Source organism: Emys orbicularis, chromosome 14, assembly GCF_028017835.1.
Source record: "Emys orbicularis isolate rEmyOrb1 chromosome 14, rEmyOrb1.hap1, whole genome shotgun sequence".
NCBI lineage: Eukaryota > Metazoa > Chordata > Testudines > Emydidae > Emys > Emys orbicularis.
Window position 1 is genome coordinate 39,655,506 of NC_088696.1, and position 19,801 is coordinate 39,675,306.

Sequence of the window (19,801 nt, forward strand, 5' to 3'; positions counted from 1 at the left end):
TCTATGAATCTCTTGGAGGACTTGACCAGGACTTTCTGACTGTCTTTGTAACCCTGCTCTTCTACCTGGGCACAAGGGAGCGGTTCCTGTCTCCTCCCTGGGTGTCTTTCTGGTAAAAACATCAGTGCCCTCAGATAACTGCTGACTATGTGTCCACCCACGTTCATGGGCCATGGACATCTTCTGTCCTTCTTACCCTATCTGGATTTTCCTGTGTGACGCTGGTGTCACCTGAGCTCCTTATGGAACTCCTAAGCATGGGTGAGATTCAGGGACTGCGGCTAGCTACTGCTGTTGGAGACAGGCGCAGCAGACCCCAGGACCCAGAGAAGAGAAGGCTCTGCCTTCATGGAGATGACTGTTACAAAGGAAACCAGGGGTGTGGAGGCCCCCCTCCCAGGGGGTTTCAGACTCTGGTGTTTCTTGCAGACTTTACATGGAGCGCTGGCCACCTAGATGTGATTTGCCGGGGGGATGTGTGGACTGGGTGTCGCTCTAGGCTGCCCCCCAGCGTGAGTGCGTAGCTCTTGCCGCTACAAGTTAATGGCCCGCCTGGGAGCGAGGGGCTGACTCTTGGTCAGTAAATGCTCCTCTCCTGTGAGTAGTGACCCAGCAGCAGGGCTGTCCTGTGCAGGCTGCAGATGGATTCACAGGCTGGAGCCCATCGTCCTATGCGCTGGCCTGGGGAGACAAATGACTTTCTTGGCTTGTGAAATTAAGTTACTCTCCCGCAAGCAGCTTGGCTGGCAGGTCCAGATGGGCCGGGGGGCCTGGGGGCTGGCGTCTAACCGCATTAGGAACGCTGGGAGCAAGCAGGCAGGATGTCAGGCACTGAGAAGGCTAATGGCCAATAAAGGCCAGGCAGGAGCCCTGGGGACACGGCCGAGTGCGCTTTCATTTTTAAATCTTATCTTTATTGCCGTTTTCTCCTGCCTGTTGGGAACCATATAATACACCTTATCTCTGCCAGCTTCTGGCAGCCAGGCCTGTTCGTGCTCATGCAGGCTCCCTGGTAACTGCAGCTCACGCAGGGCAAAGGGGATGGAGAGACGAGAGAGCCCCTGGAGGGCAGGTGGCCAGGGCCCTGCACTCGGCTGCTCCCTTCCCGGGTGCTGGAGCTCTGTGTTTCTCTGTGGACCAGCGCTGGTCCCTGACACAGTGTAGAAAGGCAGCAAGACAGTCCCTGGTATCCAAAAGGTTGAGAAACACTGCTCTAGGTTCCTGAGGTCAGGCCCTCTTGTCCTCCCATCTTCCCAGCCTGGGAGCGGCTAAATTCTGGCATTTTGGGGGAGACCCGACCTCTTGTGTCACCAGCGTTCTGGGACTGCTCCGTTCCCTTGATGAGTTCCCTCCCATCTAGACGGCGCATCTCGCTCCCTCAGGCGTGTCTCCTTCTCTCATCCTTGTCCCTGCTTCCCTGTCTGGGGGGCCTGGGTCACCGCAGACCCATTGCATCCCTGCTCCTGTCTCCGCAGAGTGCCTCTGGGATCAACACTGGCTGCTTCACAGCAGCCTCCTGCCTTCCCTGGCTTTGCTTCCCAGGTAGTTGCCTCCTCCGTGCTGTGGGTGTCCTCACCCCGGGTGGAAGACTTGGTACTTTGCCTGCAGCCCCTGTCTGTGTCTCCCTGGGATGCTGCCAAGTGCCATGGGGCGACTCCCCACTTGGTGCTGGTGTGTGCAGGGGGCTTGCTCCCAGATCCACCCCCCTGCAGATGGAGAAGCAGCTCTAGGGAGGGCCCCATAACCGTGCCTGTGAGGGTCCAGGAGATGCCGCTGCCACTGGTGGTGGGGGTGCGGGGTTACCATCAGTAACTGGTTCCTGCTCAATATGTAACTTGGCATCCATATTCATGGCCCTCTATCTGGCAGGAGTTCATCCAATTTCTTTCTAGGTTTATGAGGTGGCACTAAAGTCAATGGAGCACAGGACTGAAATCCAGTTTACTCTAGCCACAGATGGCACTTATCTCGGAGATCGACAGAGAAGGGAGGGCTCCATTGGCTTGGCTTGGCGTCATTTATTTGCATTTGCTGCTGCCTGATTGAGGTTAACGCTCCCTTGTTATCTGCTCCAATACTAGGCCAGGAAGCCCCATCAGGCTGATGGTGGCTGGTTCTCCGTATGTCCCTCAGACTGGTCCCACCCAACGTTTACACAATTCTGCCCAGAGCCTGGTTCCCTTAACCTTTTGGCTCCCTCTCACCCCGTATGGGATTCCTAGGGAGCCCTCCACTGCTGATGCATCTGGTGCTTCGGGGGGAGGTGGGACTTGGAGTCCTGTGAGCAAAGCCCCAGTAGGTGCTGACCCTCGGTCACCATTTTCCAGCCCAGTTAGAGATTTTCACCCTCCGGGAAGCACTCAACAAGCTGAGGGGTGGGGTGAGCTGCTGAGTGGAGTGGTAACCAGGCTCTGGCTGAGCCAGGCCTGGGGAGAGCCATGCCCCAAACTGGGGCTGGGGAGGGCTTGGTCTCTGTGCTGCTAACCTTTTATCTGACTTGGGAGCCACGTTCTCCTTGTTAAGCTGAGGAGCCTGCCTGTGGGCCCCAGGGGTGTCTTGGTGCCCAGAGAATGGGCTGCTCTCAGTCCTGTGGGAACAAAGAGTCGGAAAAACATTGGTTTGGGGTCAAACAAAACATTGTGTTTGGCCTGGAACGAAGCAATTCTGTCAACGCTGAGCGTTTTTAACACTGATTTCAAACTTTCCTTCCATTTGATTTTTTTTTTAAATGGATTCGTTTCAAATCGAAACTTTGACAATTGGGTGAAACCGCTGAGAATTCACATGCTATTTGGGTGTCGCCCGCTCGGCGTTCTTTCCCCGACCAACATTCTGTCTGGAAACGTTGGCGGGGTGGCCCCAGCGGTGACTGGAGAAGCCAGGGCGCCAGGCAAACTCCATCTCCATGGGACGTGGCCCCGGGCAGGCGGGCTCTGGCATAGAGTTCTGGGATCTCTCCCTGGCAGGGAGCGTGGGCTGAGCCGATCCAGCCAGGATTGGGGCCTGCGCTGCCACGCAGTCGGGATTCAGTACTTAAACCAACTGATCCTCGTTCCTAGCGGTGTAACACAGACCTGGCCTCTGCCCTGGATCCCCACCGTACAAGGGAACGTCAGGGCTGAGTAGCTTTATGGCCAGAAGCATGGAGATTGACCTCACGGGCTTCCCTGGCACCACCAGATCTCTGGAGCAGCACTGGGCTACAGCTACATCCAATCCTGCTTTAAAAACAGTCAGTGATGGAGAATCCACCACGGCCCTTAGCAAATTGTACCTGTGGTTAATTACCCTCGCTGTTAAAAACTTACACCTCATTTCCACGCTGAATGTCTCTGGCTTCAACTGCCAGCCACTGGCTCGTGTTAGACCTTTCTCTGTTGGACTGAAGAGCCCATTATTAAATGTTTGTTCCCCGTGTAGATACTAATAGATGGTAATCAAGCACCCCGTAACCTTCTCTTTGTTAGACTCGAGGAGCTCAAGCGATGTAGCTTATCACTGTAAGGCAGGTTTCTGATCCTTTAATCATTTTCTTGGCTCTTCTTTGAACCCTCTCCAATTGATCAACATCCTTCTTGAATTGTGGGCACCTGAACTGGACACAGGATTCCAGCAGCGGTCGCTCCAGCCAAACAGAGGTAATAGAACCTCTCTACCGCTACTCTCCCTTCCCCTGTTTGTGCATCCCAGGGTCCCCTCCGCTCTTTTGGCCACAACATTGCACTGGGCGTTCATGTTCAACTGATTCTCCACCATGACCCCCAATCTCTATCCAAGTCACTGCTTCCCAGGACAGAATCCCCCATCGCTCTGTATCCATGACCTGTTGTCTGCGTTACTGACTTTGTTTCCTCCCAGCTCATTGACAAAAATGCTACAGTTCTGCCTCTCCCGTCGGTCGCTCCCCTTCCGGCAGCAGCACGGTGTCCCTGCGCGCAGCCCTCGTGTTCAAATAGAGAAGGGGTTCCGCGGCCCCCGAATGAATGCACCAGCCCTTCTCCGTCACATGCCGCCCTAGAACCAGGCCGGGGTGTCTCCAGTTCTAGTTCCCATTTGTGCCTGTCGTAAAACCACGAGGTGGTTCCAGTTGGATCAAGAGCTCCTGAGGACGAGAGGAGCAGTGGGGGCTACTGGTTGGGATTGGGGGGTACTGACATTTCAGGACTGGCACAGCAGGGGGCTGGGATTGAGGGACACTGGCAGAGCTGGGGGGGGGGGGGGAGAGCCCAAGGCGTGGGTAACAGGGGACTGCAGGACTGGCAAAGGAGGCCTCTAGGAAACCAAGGAGAAATTAACTTTGCAATGACATTTCATTGAAACAAGGTTCTATGGGTGGTTACTGTGACAGACTGACAGTGGCTGGACAAACCTTATGCAATTAACCTAAACTTAATTGAATAAAGGGAAAAGTTCTTGAGTTAGGATTAACACCTGTGGGGTCCAGTGTATTACAAATACAATTGTTGATGTGTTAGTGGGGGCCTGTGTGTAACGTTTCTAGGAGACTAGCCAGCATCAACCTTGGGGGGGAAATGTTAGGAACATCCAAGGACTTTTGGGGTCAAGGAGTGTAAAGTGGATTTCCTAGGAAATACTGGGGGATGGGTGGGAGGGGGGATTGCAAATGACCCACTTCCAAGCCTCCTTTTGCAGCTCTACTCTGGGAGAGAGTCCTGTTGTCGACTCCCCAGCTGCTCCTGCAAACTCCAGCCAATGACACCAACCTGTATAAAAGGTGGATTAACCCGTTCATGAGAGTACGTGTTCTGAGCTGAAGCTGTGATGGACCTGGGTGGAGTCTTGGACTGCTCCAGCCAGAATCCAGGTCAGGGATCTCGGGTAAGCTTTCATGCATGTAGGTGCTTTTAGTGTTTTCTCAGTAGTACTTTTACCTTAAGCTTACACAGGAAAAACTGTAGTGACTTATAACCGTGGGCGCTGGCACTGCTCTCAGTCGCGGGAGAGAGAGCAAGCAGGACTGGTTAAGCAGACTCTGCTGGGAGTAACCCAGTGAAGGTGAGCTGTTCAGCCAGGCCAGAGGGGAGGGCCAGGGAAGCCAGAAACTGGAGAGTGGGTGCCCTGGCTGGACCGCTGAAGGGGAAACAGAGGGGCAGGTGCCCTGACCTGTGACACAATCCAGATCATATCTAACCTCTGCAATAAATGCACAATTCACACGGAATGTGGAGCTCCCTGAGAAATGCCATAGTCAAGGTCGTGGCAGCGGATAATGCATGTGGATTCTGACCTGTCCCCTTGCTCTTCTAGAACCTCGTTCAGGTGCAAATTCCCTGGGCTGGTCTCAAGTCTGAGCATATTTGGGGAATTTTTAAAACCCAAAGGTGGGTTTAAGAAAATTTAGGAAGATCAGCGTGTGGCTTCCCCGGCCGGAGCGGCTTAATCTCCTCAGTTTTGGCTCATCCATATCTCCATAATGGAGAGGCTTGGAAAGGGCAGATGGTCAGGGAGAACATGGCCAGCAGGGCCTGGGTTGGGGTCATACTGGTAGCTAGGAAAAGTCCTTCCCCAGAGCAGAGATGGGAAGTGCTTGGCAAAACTGAAGTGGTTAAGAGCAGGGTGCCATTCAAAACCCCCGTAACCTCTTGGCAAACACTGCAAGGGTGGCCGGCGGTGCTGGTACAATGTGTTGCCAGGAGTCACAAGCTGGCTTTCTGAGAAACAGTCAGTTTGCAAACATTAGACGTTCCATCCCCACCTTTATGGAGTTTCTGGGTCGCTATGGAAGAGTCAGGGCCAGCTCACCGCCATTATGAAACACTGGCAGTATGGAGGAGTTCGTATTCGCCACGGTGTGAAACCCCTGGTTCTCAAGGGGGTCATGCCCACGCGTCTCAGGTTAGTTTCTGAACCCTTAAAACTTAGCTGAGGCCTTGACTCAAAGTCCCACTGGTGACTGAGAGGGAAATCTCAGGAGTTAGCCCAACTATACGATTTTAATGTAACCCTGTAACGAACGGATAAAAAGCAGGAGAGAGAGAGAGGGTCTTTGGAAAGTTGAATAGATGCAACCCACCCAGGAGGGGTCAGGGAACAGGGCTTGGGCCCCTGGCCATAACTTATGAAAATCCTGGGAAGATGCAAGGAGACTGGAGAAAGCAAATACTACATACAAACAGCTCTGAGTAAAGGACAGCAAGGCCACGTCCAGACGTCAGAGCCAATGTGGGCAGAGCTCTATGGGTGGAGCTAGACCAGCATGGCCCCCTAGTGAGGAGGCAGAGAACGCTGACAGCAGTGGCGTGCCATCGGTGCAGGAGTGGCTGTGCCTGCAGCCCCCGGACACGCATGGAGGACGCCATTTTGTAGAACAACATAACCACCCGTGCACCGTACCTGCCACATCACATCACAGGGCCGATGCCATTTTGCATGCAAGTGAAAAATTGCAGGCCTGACTAAAAACGTCACAGGACCAACTTTCGAGCTTACGCAGAGCTCTTCTTTAGGTCTGGGCAAGAGCCTACCTCACCCAGCTTTTCTTTCTAGTATCCTGGGCCCATATGGCTACAACCCCGCTGCATTATAAAACCGGCACGACGCACCCCGGGTGCCAGGCAGAGTAACACACCTCCCTGACAGAAGCACTGTTCTGTTGCCTTCTCCCTGGGGGGGTCTGGTGGCATAACTGGGGGGGGGGGGCACACCCCTGCCCAATGTAGTTATGCTAAAGATTGCCTGATTTGTCTTTTGCTCTTCACACAACACATGTAGGAAGAAGGAGCCACCCGGGCGCAGTGGGGTCTGAATGACCTACACCATGCACGGCCCAGTTCCATCTACCCCGCTGCTCTGGGCGGGCAGTGAACATAAAACACAGGGAGTGCCCGGAGAGGGCTCTCGCTGTTTAAAGGGACACGACGCAATTACCAGACACTGCCCCCATCCGTGCAACCTTCCTTCAGCTCCCCTGGGCACACGCATTCGGACCCGACCTGTAATGCCCTGCTCATGGGCTGGCGTTTTTACAGTCCGGGAACAAGGTTGCTGGTGCTAACTGAATGAGGCCACTGTTCGGTATTCCACCTTCCCGGGGTCATTCGGTGCATGGCCCTGTGGATTATTTCATGCCCCCCCCCCAAACCCTGCGCTAAAGATGGAGTATCATTGCCAGGGGGGTTCTCAAATGCACTCGTTGCTGTAGTAGCTGAATCCCTCATATCTTCCCAACACTCGGCCTCCGTTCCCCATCTGTAAAATGGAATAATCCCTCTCTGCTTTACAGAGACAGGCACACGCTTCAAGTGTGCCACCGGTTTTGGGTGCCTATATGGCTGGGGGCTCACATGCAGCACTCGGCACTCCTGAAAATCAGGCCCTAGACGTCTCCGGTTGGCACCCCAGTGGTCACATCAGACGGGGAGCTGCTGGCAGAATCAGGGCCAGAACCCAGCACTCGTGGGGCCCGATCCCGAAGGGATCTGTTTTCTTAAGGTATTTGCTGCCCCGTTCACTGCATGCTTTCAGCTGCTGCAGCGACTGAGGACAACAAGCTCCCTTCTTAACCCTGCCTCCTGCCCTGGCCGTCCTGGGCAGGGAGCTGAGTGGGGGCTCCCTGGGCATGCGTTCTGTGTCCTCCGGAATGCATGGGAGCGGGGTGGGGAGGGAAGGGTGGGTTGAGTACTGTGTTCCCCACCGCCTGAGTGAGTGGATGGGCCGCGTGGGGGTACGTACCCAGCAGGGTGGGAGAGCAGGTGGGATCTGTGGGTTGGTGCATACTCCTCCATGTGTGGATAGGGAGCGGAGGATGGTGCGCACCCCGTGGCCAGTGTGACAGTAGGGCGTGGGGGCTGTCTTGGTGAGGGGCTGATATTTGCACAAGTACGTGAGTGGGTGTGCGCGCCGTGTACACCTTTGGCGTGCAGGGCCGGGATGAGGCGGGGGCAGGGTGTGTGTGCGCGTGGGAGCGTGCAGACTGCATTACAAGAGCTGTGTTCCTTGGCCAGGTCCCGCTCCTGTTAATGGTTAATGTTGCCAGCCAGCGGCGCACAGCCTCCCGCCAGGAGCTATCAGCCCTGCCATCAGCACTGAGAACACACTGTACCTCGGTGGGATTGTTTGTTTTCATTCCTTTCTCTCCTTCCCGGGACATGATACCTGCAGGTGCACAGAGCGCTAAGCGGCCCCACGGGATCGCTGCTCTGCGCTGCCGTAATCTTCCCCGGTGCTAGGCTCCGCTAGCCCCTTGCTGCTGCCTGCCGCGCACCGGCCCCTGCCTGGGCCTCGGCTCAGCCCTGCTCCAGCCAGTCCCCTCCCAGCGCCCCACGGGGTTGCCCCTCTGCCAGGCCAGGCTGCTCTGAGCTGCGGGAGTGCGGGCAGTTCTCTGGGCCTGCCCCCTGTGCTAGCCCACTCCCCGGGGCAGGCCGGGCGCCCAGCGGGCAGAGCCGCGCTGCAGCTCAAAGCTGCCCCAGGAGGCTGTGCTGGGTCGGTAACGCCTGGTCATACCCACGTGGGGAAGAGAGTTAGAACACCCCCTCCACACCCACACACACATGCAATACCCTGCACCCCCTGATCCCCGGCAGCTCCCTCAGACGCTGGCCCCTGCGTGAGAGCCAGAGACGGACACAAGCCTATCCCTGGCCCAGCAGAATCAGTCGTGGGGCTGGCCAGCAGGGCCTGGGCCCGGCTCCAGCGTCGTACCCCTAACTGACCCCCGCTGCTGCCCTGCAGCTCCCTCTGCACGGGGCCCCGGAACACACCGAGCCATTGTCCTGCCTGGCACTGGGCAGCCTTAGACGGTGCTCGGGGGGGGGGGCTCTGGTGCTGTGGTCCTGCCCGGGTCAGGGGAGCCTTTGCTTTCTCGGTGCTGTGAGGAGGGGCGTGTGGCTGGAGCAGGCAGGGATGGGATGTGGTGCTAGGCTTTCCTGCTCTTCTTGGGCCTCTCGCCTGACGTCTCCTCCTTCCCACAGCACAGCCTGGAGGCACAGTGAGACCAGGGCGAGTCACTCCTCACCCCGGCGTGGTGTGTCTACGCTGCAAGGGCTCTGCACTGGTGCTGCCCCATTGGTGCAATCCCACGTTCTGGCCTGCCCTTGGGCTCTGCTTCTGTTTTAAATCCCCTGTGGCCTGCTCTGCCCCCGGTAGGGTGACCAGATGTCCCGATTTTATAGGGACAGTCCTGATTTTTGGGTCTTTTTCTTATATAGCCTCCTATTACCCCCCCACCCCCGTCCCGATTTTTCACACTTGCTCTCTGGTCCCCCTAGCCCCCGGCAGGGGAGTGCGTTGGGGGCCCAGAACTGCCCCGGCCAGCCAGGTGTTCACCATTGCAGACTGAGCTTTTCCGGCCCCGGGGGCTCAGAGCGCGTGGACGGAAAGGAGATCCTTCTTGCGGAGCAGTCGCTGCCCTCCCCCAGCTCCCAAGACACCCTGTCCCTGCTCTGCGGCACCCTGGCTCCTTGGAGAGCCGGTGTCAGTCCTACTGGCTAAGGAATTGTTGGGAAAGGGGGGCGGGGGGGCGGGGTTGTGCTTGACTCACTTGCTGGTATAACGTCCGTCAGCTCCCAGCAGTGCTGCGGTTTGCATTGTCCTACAGGCAGGGTGCCCTGTCCGGGAGAGCGCAGTCAGAGCCTTTGCTAAGGGACAGTGGGGATGGAGGGGGCTGAGCGGAGCCCCACGTTCGTCTTCCGCCATCCTTGATATGAAAAGCCAGAAAATATAGGTTCCTGAATCATGCTTAGCAAGGGTGGGTCCTTGTTCAAAGGACAAGCCCCTCGTCCTGTGCCGCCATCTGTCCCTGTGCACCCCCGGGGGCCGCAGCCGCCCGAGTCACCCGCCTGTCTGCCCTGCCGTGTGCTGCCAGGGGGAGGTGCTGCAGCTTGGCCCCAGAAGAGTGAATCCTGGTGCAAGCGTCTGAGGCAACCTCTCCTCCCTCCACTGCTGCCTGGCTGGCACAGCACTGAAGGCCCTACATAAACAGTGGCTGTTGACTTTATTGACGGTCTCTGCAGCAGCCTGGTGGGTTTCAAATCAAAGTGAAGATGACGGAGATTCCAGCAGTGCTCGCTCGTCTTTGCATCACACTTCGGAGACACAACGTGCTGAAAGGGTGCTAAACGCTTACTCTACCTGGAGCACCAGCCGTGGCTAGAGTTAATTGAGTGTTTCCATGCGCACCGGTCTCAGCGGTCACCGGTCAGCTAGACATTGGCCAGGCCTGGGCTCTGCCCGACGGGGAGTTTTTCCGGGAAGTCTGATTTCCGAGAGGGATCCAAGACACCTTGCTGGGCCAATCGAATGGAAGGGAGCGTTTCTTGACCAGCCTCAGCCCCAGAATGACCGGGGCTGGGACGCTGGAGTGTGGCCTAGTTTACACTGGCAGCGATCCCAGCGCTCTAAAAACCCACCTCCACGAGGGGCACAGCTCCCAGCGCCGGGGCACTGTCTACACTGGCACTTCACAGCACTGAAACTTGCTGCGCTCAGGGGTTTTTTTTCACCCCCCCGAGCGAGAAAGTTGCAGCGCTGTAAAGTGCCCATGTTGACAAGCTTTAGTCTTCCCCTTTTTAGCCCAAGATGTTAGCCAATATTCAGGTCCTTGCTGGTTGTTTTTGTTAAGAGGAGACATTGATGATGAAGTCAGGTGTTTCTGTGATGCAATCCTGTTTATTGACAAAGAACATGGAAAGTCCTGTTTGACTTCTGCTGTGCTCAGTGCTAAGAGCACGACCCTGTGAGAAAGCTGAGACAGAGAGCTTTTTGGGCAGTGTGCTTGCTGGAAAGAGGCTTGGATTTGTGAACAAGGAAGCTCTTGCAGCTTCCTTGGGTTTCTCTGGGCCCTCTCCTCTTTTCTGCTGTTTCTGTTTAGCGCACACATACAGCTCCACCAAACCATACACAGCCCCTTGTGTTTGCAGTAAGACCCCTGGGAAAACCCCTCAGATTGCATGGCTCGACTCCTACTCCAGTTTCGCCACACTGACCTGTGATTTGGGCAGTGGCTTCTACTGTTTCAGCTATCACTAAACAAAGGGACATTTAACTGCTCTCCCATTTAGTCCACCAGTTTCAAACTACTTTGCTGCTGCCCACAGATCAAAGACACATTTCCTGGGAGCCACCCAACCTCCCGCATAACAGTTTCTTATGGAGAATGCCTACCATGGACTGGACATGTGGAACTGTCTAAAATGTACTTATCGTACCCGCTACTGGATAATACCTGTGCACCAAGCCCCAGCCCACAGCACATGGCACAAACCCAGCAGTGCAGAGGCCTTCTTTCCAGTGGGAGTGGTCATAGCCGCCCAAATCCAGCAAGCACAGGTGCCGGTCTGTCCGTCCCGTCCCCCTCACCTCCCCACAAGCGGTTGGGCCTGCTTTAGGCTCAACAACGAGGTTCAGGAACAAACAAGCCTGGCCCCTCTCCTCCTGCAGTGCGGGCTGAGGCACACTGGTGAGGCAGCACGTGGCAGACGCTGCTGTCCAGGCCGTACCTGGTCTGGGACTAAGCTGAGGACGTCAGCCTCCAGGGCTATCAGTAGGACACCTGCCACCACATGAACGTCATCAGCTCCAAATGCACACAGCTTTCCCAGGGCCTGCAGTACCAGCCCCAGCCTCCTGCTGCCCATCTACACCTTCCCACCATGCCCTGGAGCCAAGCCCTGCTCAGACTCTACCTCCCCCCTAATCTTCCCCTCCGATCTCATCAGCAGACAAGCAGCAAGGGAGGAGGCCCCCGTCCCATGAGGACGTGACCTTGGCACAGAGATTTATTAGGTCACTCAGCTGCTGTTTTTACCTCACGGAGGAGGAACAAAACACTCATTTATCTCCAAACCCATCACCGAGCACAGCTCTAAAAATAGCCCCAGATAAACACACCCTAGATCATTCAGACTGCCAGACGAGAGTGGGAAGGCTCAGGGGCCAGCCGGATGATACCGCCTGTCAGATCTAGCACCCTGTCCTGGGCTGGCTCCTGCTGGCACCACATTCCCCACTCAGCACTGCCAGCCCCAGGCAGTCAACACTCAGAGGTTGGCTACAAAGTCAGGAGGGTTTAAAAATGTGGACATTTGGGATTCTTTTAATTCATCATCTGGCTTTTCAAGTCACATTTTCACACAACCATGAGGGCTAGAAACTTTCATTAAAAAAAGAAAAAAAAAGTCACTCACATAATCACCTGACTCCAGAAGCTGGGGCTTTGTGACATGTGCCAAATCTCACAAGACTAGCAATGCAAGTCAGCAACACTTCCTTTAGCTTTAGCGTTGCCAGTGTAGACTAGCCCTAAGTCCTTAATTAAGGCCAAGTCTACACTGCAGGCTTCTGCCAGAAGAGCTGTGTTGGTTGGGGTGCGAAGAGGTCTGAGTCCTGATCAGCAAAAGCCCAGAGTGTAAATGGAGCGAGACTGGGAAAGCTGCCCTTTTATGGGTATAGCTTTGCCACTGTAGTTGCATTCGCAGCAGGAGTGCTTTGCCAGCACCGCGTACCAGCACTCACACGCCGTGGGAGCGCTCCTAGCCACGGGTGACACACAAACATCTGGAATGTCTCGAGTAGCATTTCCAGTTGTGCTACTTCTCTCAAGTTAACCCAGGACCAGAAACTCTATCTAGACACCCCGTCTGAGGCCCATGAAAGCAGTGGGGTCTCTGGGGTGCGTCGTACGTTGGTTTAAAAACATACCTGCCCCACGCTGGCTGCCAAATCTCACAGCTGGGCTCCCAGTCACTGCTGGCACTCCGCTGGGAGCTGCTGCTGTGCTCGAGGCAGTGCTGCCCAGTGGCTGGATGAACAGACGGGAAGCCAGGCACCTGGGTTCTGCGCCTGGCTCTGGACCGTGTGGTGCCATTCTTTGCTGTAATTAATGGGGAGTTCTGCTTAACAGCTAAGGACCCCCTCTGCCCCTCAATCACCAGCTCCCTATGACAACCTGGCAAGTCACTGGGCCTAGGCATAATGAGACTTACCCGCCTTTCGAAGGCCCTTTGAATGGTTCTCATGAAAGGTTTTATTGTTGCTACGAAATCCCCATGAAGTAGATCCTGCCCCCCTACCCACAAGGCACACAGGTGCTGCTCCAGCAGAGGGTCTCTGTGCACGCGTCCTCCTCTGGGCCAGATCCTCGGCTGTGCCCGGTGGGGAGTGAGAGGGCAAGATGGCTTAGCTACCTTTCCTCTAGGTGTAGGGGGAGGATGTGGTGTCGATCTACCGCCCCCAAACTCCCCGACACAGATAATCCTGGCTGCCCTTTCAGGGCATCTTCCTGGCTGGGGGGGAAGGGGGGTATGCCCGTCCCTGTTTCCTGGAGCTCAGGATGTGGAGGCTGCAGCCGGGCCGGGTTGTAGGCAGCGGGTAGTGCTAAGTCTTCTCTGGGCTTTTGCAGGGTGCGATTCCGGGTTTGGAAAGCAGGCCGCGTGCCACTTGGATTCCATGGGCTTTAAGGTGTTTGCGAGCGTGCTGGACCTGCAGAGCGCTGGCGCCAAGGAGCTCCGGCAGCGCTGCTCGCCAAGCCTCACGCTGCTGCAGATGGACCTGACCAAACCGGAAGATATCCGGAAAGCCCAGCAGCTCGTCCAGCCCCAGACGGCGAGCACAGGTAGGAGCCCTGGCTTCCGGGCGCGCCCATCCGCATCAGAACACCGGGGGCAGCCCGGCGCGAGACACCCCACTCGGTGACCTCAGCCTGTGGAGCAGGGCCCCAGACCGGCCCCTTCTGGTTACACTGCTCAGGCTGCACCCACGGCCTCCCACCACGATCCGCTCGGGAGGCTGGTGTTTGTTTCTCCCCCTCCTTCCTGGGAGTGGCTATGCCCCCAACTCTGCTCTCCCCTCACCTTGGGCTCCAGCTGCAGCTTGGCAGGTCCATGGAAATGATCTATGCCTGGCTCTGAACCGCTGTACCCTTCTGATCTGGGGAGCACTCTCTGGGGGGAGGGGATCGCTCACGGATCATGGTGGGTCCCCTCCCTGCCTCAGGGTAGAACTGAGCTCCCTAAGCAGCCCCGATCGGCGCGGGCATTCGAACGGGGGGGTCGCGTCAGGCCGTGCCGGTCCCGTGCCTACATCCCGCTGATGCTCGCTTTCTCCGGGCCCCTCCCCGCAGGGCTCTGGGGTTTGGTGAACAACGCAGGCTTCGACGACACCATCGCTGACGCCGAGCTCTCCCCGCTCTGCAAATTCCGCACCTGCATGGACGTGAACTTCTTCGGCACGCTTGAGCTCACCAAAGCGCTGCTGCCCCTGCTGCGCTCCGCCCGGGGCAGGATTGTGACCGTCAGCAGCCCGGCAGGTAAAGACCCGGTCCCCACCCGGTGGGGAAAAAGTGGGGCTGGGTGGGGACCGGGCCACAGGGCCTCATAAGAGCGGCCATACTGGGTCAGCCCAATGGTGCAGCTAGCCCTGTATCCTGTCTTCCGACAGTGACCAAAGCCAGGTGCTTCCGAGGGAATGAACAGAACAGGCAATTGGCGAATGATCCATCACCTGTCGTCCACGCCCAGATTCTGGCAGACAGAGGTTTCATAGGAGCTGTAGTTTGGTTGCCTGATGTCCAGGGCTTAAATTCTCCTGGAGTATTTCCCAAAGCCGCTCCCCCCCACACACATACACACAGAGCCAACATGCTATGAAAACTCCATCGGGCTTGGAAATATTTACCGGAGCTCTGCTCTGGACAGCTCCGGCTGAATTGAAACTCTGCCCATGTCCCTGTTCTCTATGGGCCAGGCACCCCAGCCAGACTTCATCTGCCATGAAGCACAACCGCCATCCCACCCACAAGAGAGTATGGTGTGTTATGGGAGATGTAGTCCGACCCAGGGAGCCTGGCTTATAAAGAACAGGAGCACGAGTTGCCCGCACTACAACTCCCATGAGGCACCGAGGCAGCACGTTGGAATTGAAATATTTTGGTTTTCAGCCCAAATATTTTGGATTTGGATTTTTTTTTCTCCCAAAAGTTGAAATGTGCCATGTTTTTCCCCCAGTCCACACCCGGGGACTTGGCCATCAGCCTACGGGCCAAAAGCAGGAGTTATCCCATAGAATAGCCCTGAACAGAAACCAAACATGCACCGTTCTCCTAGCTGCCTGGGAGGCAGATTTGATGGTGAGCTTCTCAGTAGGGTCCCAGTATTTTTCATACTGGCCTCAGCTAATAGATATCAAGCCGAGTTTGCCCCGATCCCCAATAATGTATGTTTTATCTGGCACCTGTGGCCTAGGGTTACCAACTTTCTAATTGCACAAAACCGAACACCCTAGCCCCGCCCCTTCCCTGAGGCCACGCCCCCTGCTCACTACATTCCCCCGCCCTCAGTGGCTCGCTCTCCTCCACCCTCACTCACTTTCACTGGGCTGGGGCAGGGGGTTGGGGTGCAGAGGGGGTGAGGGCTCTAACTGGGGCCGGGGAGGAGGGGTTCAGGCTGCGGGAGGGGGCTCTGGGCTAGGGCAGGGGGGTTAGGATGTGGGTGAGGGCTCCGGCTCTGGGGTGGGGCCGGGGATGAGGGGTTTGGGGTGTAGGAGGGGGCTCTGGGTTTGCGGGGGCTGAGGCAGGGCTTACCTCAGACGGCTCCTAGTGGGGGGCCTAAGGCAGGCTTCCTGCCTGTCCTGACTCTGCGCTGCACCCTGGAAGCAGCCAGCAGTTCTGGCTCCTAGGCGGAGGCACGGCAGGCGGCTCTGCACGCTGCTCTCATCCGCAGGCACCGCCCCTGCAGCTCCCATTGGCCCCGTTCCAGCCCCCACCCCCACCCCCAGCCTAGGAGCCAGGACAGGGTGGGACTAGCCTGCCTAACCCTGCAGCACCACCGACTGGACTGTTAACGGTGCTGACTGGAGCCGCCAGGGTCCCTTTTCGTCCGGGTGTTCCAGTCGAAAACCGGACACCTGGTCACCCTCCTGTGGCCGCAGCAAACACAGCAAAGAGTCCAGCAAGGGGGCTAGCTGCCTCCTTCATGCCCAGAAAGCTGCTGAATGTTTTTATTTGTGTTGCTTCCTCGTCCCCAGCTGCCATTGTGAGGTTTGCATCTTGTTCTGAAGGCAGAGCTCCAAGCGTTGGGGTCGGTCTCTCCCCCTGGAGGCAAGTCTGTAGCCTTGTGCTGCTTGCCAAGAAGTTCCCACCCCTGCTGCCACACGTCTCCCCCTGGAGGCAGGCGGGTCCATCCTCTCTGGGCGGGTGGCGTGGCTTTAGGTAACTTGCTCCAAAGCCATGGAGGTCTTTAGGGAGGAGAAGTGACCTCCTGACACTCGCCCGTTGTTCTAGCCGGAAGCCAGTGGGGGCTGCAGTGCCGGGGCTGAGGCACTCTCAGCTGGAGGCGGAGTGAGGACTCAAACTCGGGTCTCGGCTGTGACAGTCCTGAGTTTCATCCCGTGTCTCTTGGAGAGGCCATGCCAATCTGTGTGCCCAGCTGTGCTGTGTGGAAGTGCTGGACCACACAGGACCGGGCCCCAGGGGTTCGGATACTGTTGTGCCCCCGCAGCAACGGCCCGCGTGTTTTCTTCTCCCCAAGGCGACATGCCGTACCCTTGTTTATCAGCGTACGGGGCCTCGAAAGCTGCCCTCACCCTCCTCATGGACACATTCCGCAGCGAGCTGGAGCCCTGGGGGGTCAAAGTGAGCGTGATCCTACCCGGCTACTTCAAAACTGGTAAGAGCCCCTCGCCTGCCAGCTGGGCCGTGCTGGGGGGACACGTGGTGCGTTGGGCAGGTTGTCACAAGGGTGCGTGTCTCAGGGAACGCCACGCATGCACGGCTCCCAAAAACCTGCTGTGTGGGAAGAGGCCCAGTCCCAGCTGGCCCCCCGAATGTTTACTGAGCGTTTCACAGCTGTTGTTAACTAAAGCCTCTGTCTGTACAGGAGAGGAGGAAAGGACCAGCCGCGTCCGCCTCTCGGTAAAGGTCAGATCACAGAGAGATTGCTCAAGATCACTCCAGGCACGGCCAGGCCTAGAACCCTGAACTCTCTAATGGCACAGCCCCAGCTGTCATTTGCTTCCCTTTTGGGAGCTCTGTGTACTGTGCGGTGCTGTCTGATTGCCCAGACCCTAAGGGGGAGGCTGCCAGAACGTCCCCCTCGTGGCCACAGTAAGAACACCAGGAGCTGCTGGATGCGATGCTGAGCCTCTCTAGAACGTCTGGCCTTAGCTGTCCCTCGGCCGCACCTCGCTCTTTTCTGGTCCTGTGCTAACCATCCCTCCGGCCCCGGTCACGGCAGTTGCTCTGCTCTGAACTATCTGCACGTTGGCCATAGAAGTGCCCAGAACGGAACCCCATGTTCCAGGCGTGTTCGCACCCCGGGTTAGAGAGGAGCATTTCTCCGGTGTGAGGGGAGACCTGCCAGCTGGTCGCTCCCCGGAGCTGTACAGAGCGGGGCTGCATTGACACGAGTTCCGACCACAACTGCACGGGGCTTTTTCTGCTCCACTCCCGGGGAGAGCACCAGGGACAGATTTTGCTATTTGAACCGCAGCCAGTCCAAACGTGGGGGGCAGGTCAGCAGGGGAGACGGGATGTTAATATCGTGGAACTAATTTAGCTGGCGGCTCCTTCCCTGGCCGTGTGGTGTCTCTCTGGGCCAGAGATCTTGTCCTTGCTCTGTTTCGATGGGGCACTAAGCAGCCTTCTGGCTCCTGGATGAAGTGGTGCTTTCGCTCTGCAATAACCTGTCTAATTTACTCTCCCCAAGTCTCAGCAGTTCTGCTTCCCAGGGCGGATCTAGGCTTGGGGTTATTTTCCCCAGCTCTTTAGCAATCTTTTTGCAGGTTGACTCTCACTTTACCTGCCGGCCGCGTGTCTCGTCTCTCTGGGGCCTGCTGTTGGGTTTCACTGATGTTAGCAACTCCTGTCAATTTAGTGTCATCATCTGCACATGTCGTCCGTGTGCTGTTTGCCTCGCCCTGTCATTATGCTGCTGTTACTTAACAGTTATTGTATAAGAGCAACATTGGGCAGGGAGTGTCACGGAAAAAACGGAAACCCCAGGATCCCCAACTCACAGCTAGATCAAAGAGAGCAAGGGCAGCGAGATACGTCCCTGGGGGAATGTCAGCCGGAGGTAGGGCTGCACCCTGGGTGCCACTAGTTACTTTGAAAAATCCTTGCACTGCATTGCCCAAAGGAGGAGTGTGGGCTTGGAGCTGTTCTGGACTGGCTGTTCTATTGTAAATTCACACCCCATCTTAGTCCGGAATAAGGTTCCTGTGTAGACTAACCCTTACATGGCCATGAGATGCATGCCGAGGCAGCGTGCGGGGGACACTGAGGTAGTGGAGAATCCAGGACTGAGGATGAGGGCTGAAGGCAGCTCAGAAGTGAGGGTGGCACTCCCCCCCCCCACAAGAGCTTTGTGACCCCCTTTTGGGTCAGGCCCCCCATAGTTACAACACTGAAATTTCAGGTGTAGACACTGAAACCGTGACATTGACTAATTTTAAATTCCTATGACCATGAAGTTGACCAAACTGGACCTTGACTTTGGTAGGGCTCTACCCAGCGGGGACGGGTCACCAACTTGTGTCCAGAGGGTACGTCTACATAGCCAAAAACCCCATGGCAGCGAGTCTCAGCCAGGGCCGACTGCCTTGGGCTTGCGGGGCTCGTGCTCCGGGGCTGGAGAAAGCACTGGGCATGTTCCGGCTGGGGCTGGACCCCCCGGGCTCTGACCCACTCCCTGCGTTTCAGCCCTGTAGTGTGAGCCCCGCAAGCCAGAGTCAATTGACCCAGGCTCTGGGCCGCGCGGCCGCGGGGTATTTTTGCTGTGTAGATGGCCCCTGAGAACCGGAGGCCGTTCCTGAGCAGTGGCGTGTTCGCGTTGCTCACTGAGCAGCCTGGCCCTTACAAGGGATTATGTGATGAGAACCACTGCATGACCCCCTCCTGCCGTGAGCACAGGCCAGCGGGGCCGGTTCTTGACCCCACGGCTGGGAGGAGGGACGGCTCCCTAGGTTTGCTAGCCCTGGACGCCCTGGCTGGAGGAGGGAGGTGCTGCGCTCTCTGCATTCCCCCGGGCAGCAGGGACGAGGGCTTAAGGATGTTTGGTTCGTTCTAGGTACGAGTTGCGACCCTGCCTACTGGCATGAGAAGAAGGAGCAGCTCCTGGCCAGCCTGCCCGCCGACCTGCTGCAGGCCTACGGGGAGGAGTACATCCATGAGATCAACAAGCAGTTTGTGAAATTCATGAAGACTGCAAATGAGGATTTGAGTTTAGTGGTGAACAGCATCACCGACGCCCTCATCTCCGCCAGTCCGGCGGCGCGCTATTACCCGGGGGCGGGCATGCGGCTCATTTACTTCATCCACCACTATCTGCCCTCCATCATCAGAGACCTCTTCCTTAAAGCTTTCTTCATCAACCAAAAACTGCCCAGGGCCCTGCAGCCAAAGCAACAGAATGGCCTCAAGCCCGAATGACCCTCGCCCGCAGGCTGGGGGGAGACAGGAAGGCGCCCGGAGCTATTGTAAAGCAGGGACAGGGTGGAGGGAGTCTTCTCGCTTTATAGTCCTAGGCACAAACCTAGGTACAACTGAGAGCGCGTGTGCTTGCGCACGACCCAGCCGCCGCATTGTTCTTGGGGGCCGGGCAGGGATAATCAGCACTCACACACCAAATTGCTTTCTCTGAATCAAATGGATGCAGATCTGTTTCCTACTGTGTAAGAATCAAAGTGCTCTAGAGACCTCGGTTTGTATTATTTTTCTAACTGCGTGTGTGTCTCATGACGAGGCCGCTGGCGATACGCGGACTAACGGCTGGGTCATCAGCCCCTCACCATGTCCTGTACCTCAGTGATTTTTCTCAGTTGAGTGAATTTTTCTTTGCTGCTGCTGGGA

At 56.8% G+C, this 19,801-nt stretch overlaps 1 protein-coding gene across 1 annotated transcript in view; it reads left to right on the forward strand.

Annotated features, from left to right (window-relative positions):
- Positions 1 to 19,381, forward strand: part of HSD11B2 (hydroxysteroid 11-beta dehydrogenase 2) — a 51,309-nt gene extending 31,928 nt beyond the window's left edge. The window contains exons 2-5 of the mRNA XM_065416730.1: positions 13,358 to 13,570; positions 14,078 to 14,263; positions 16,482 to 16,619; positions 19,020 to 19,381. Coding sequence (XP_065272802.1) covers positions 13,358 to 13,570; positions 14,078 to 14,263; positions 16,482 to 16,619; positions 19,020 to 19,381 — 899 coding nt within the window. The remainder of the gene's footprint in view (positions 1 to 13,357; positions 13,571 to 14,077; positions 14,264 to 16,481; positions 16,620 to 19,019) is intronic.
- The last annotated feature ends 420 nt before the right edge of the window (positions 19,382 to 19,801 follow it).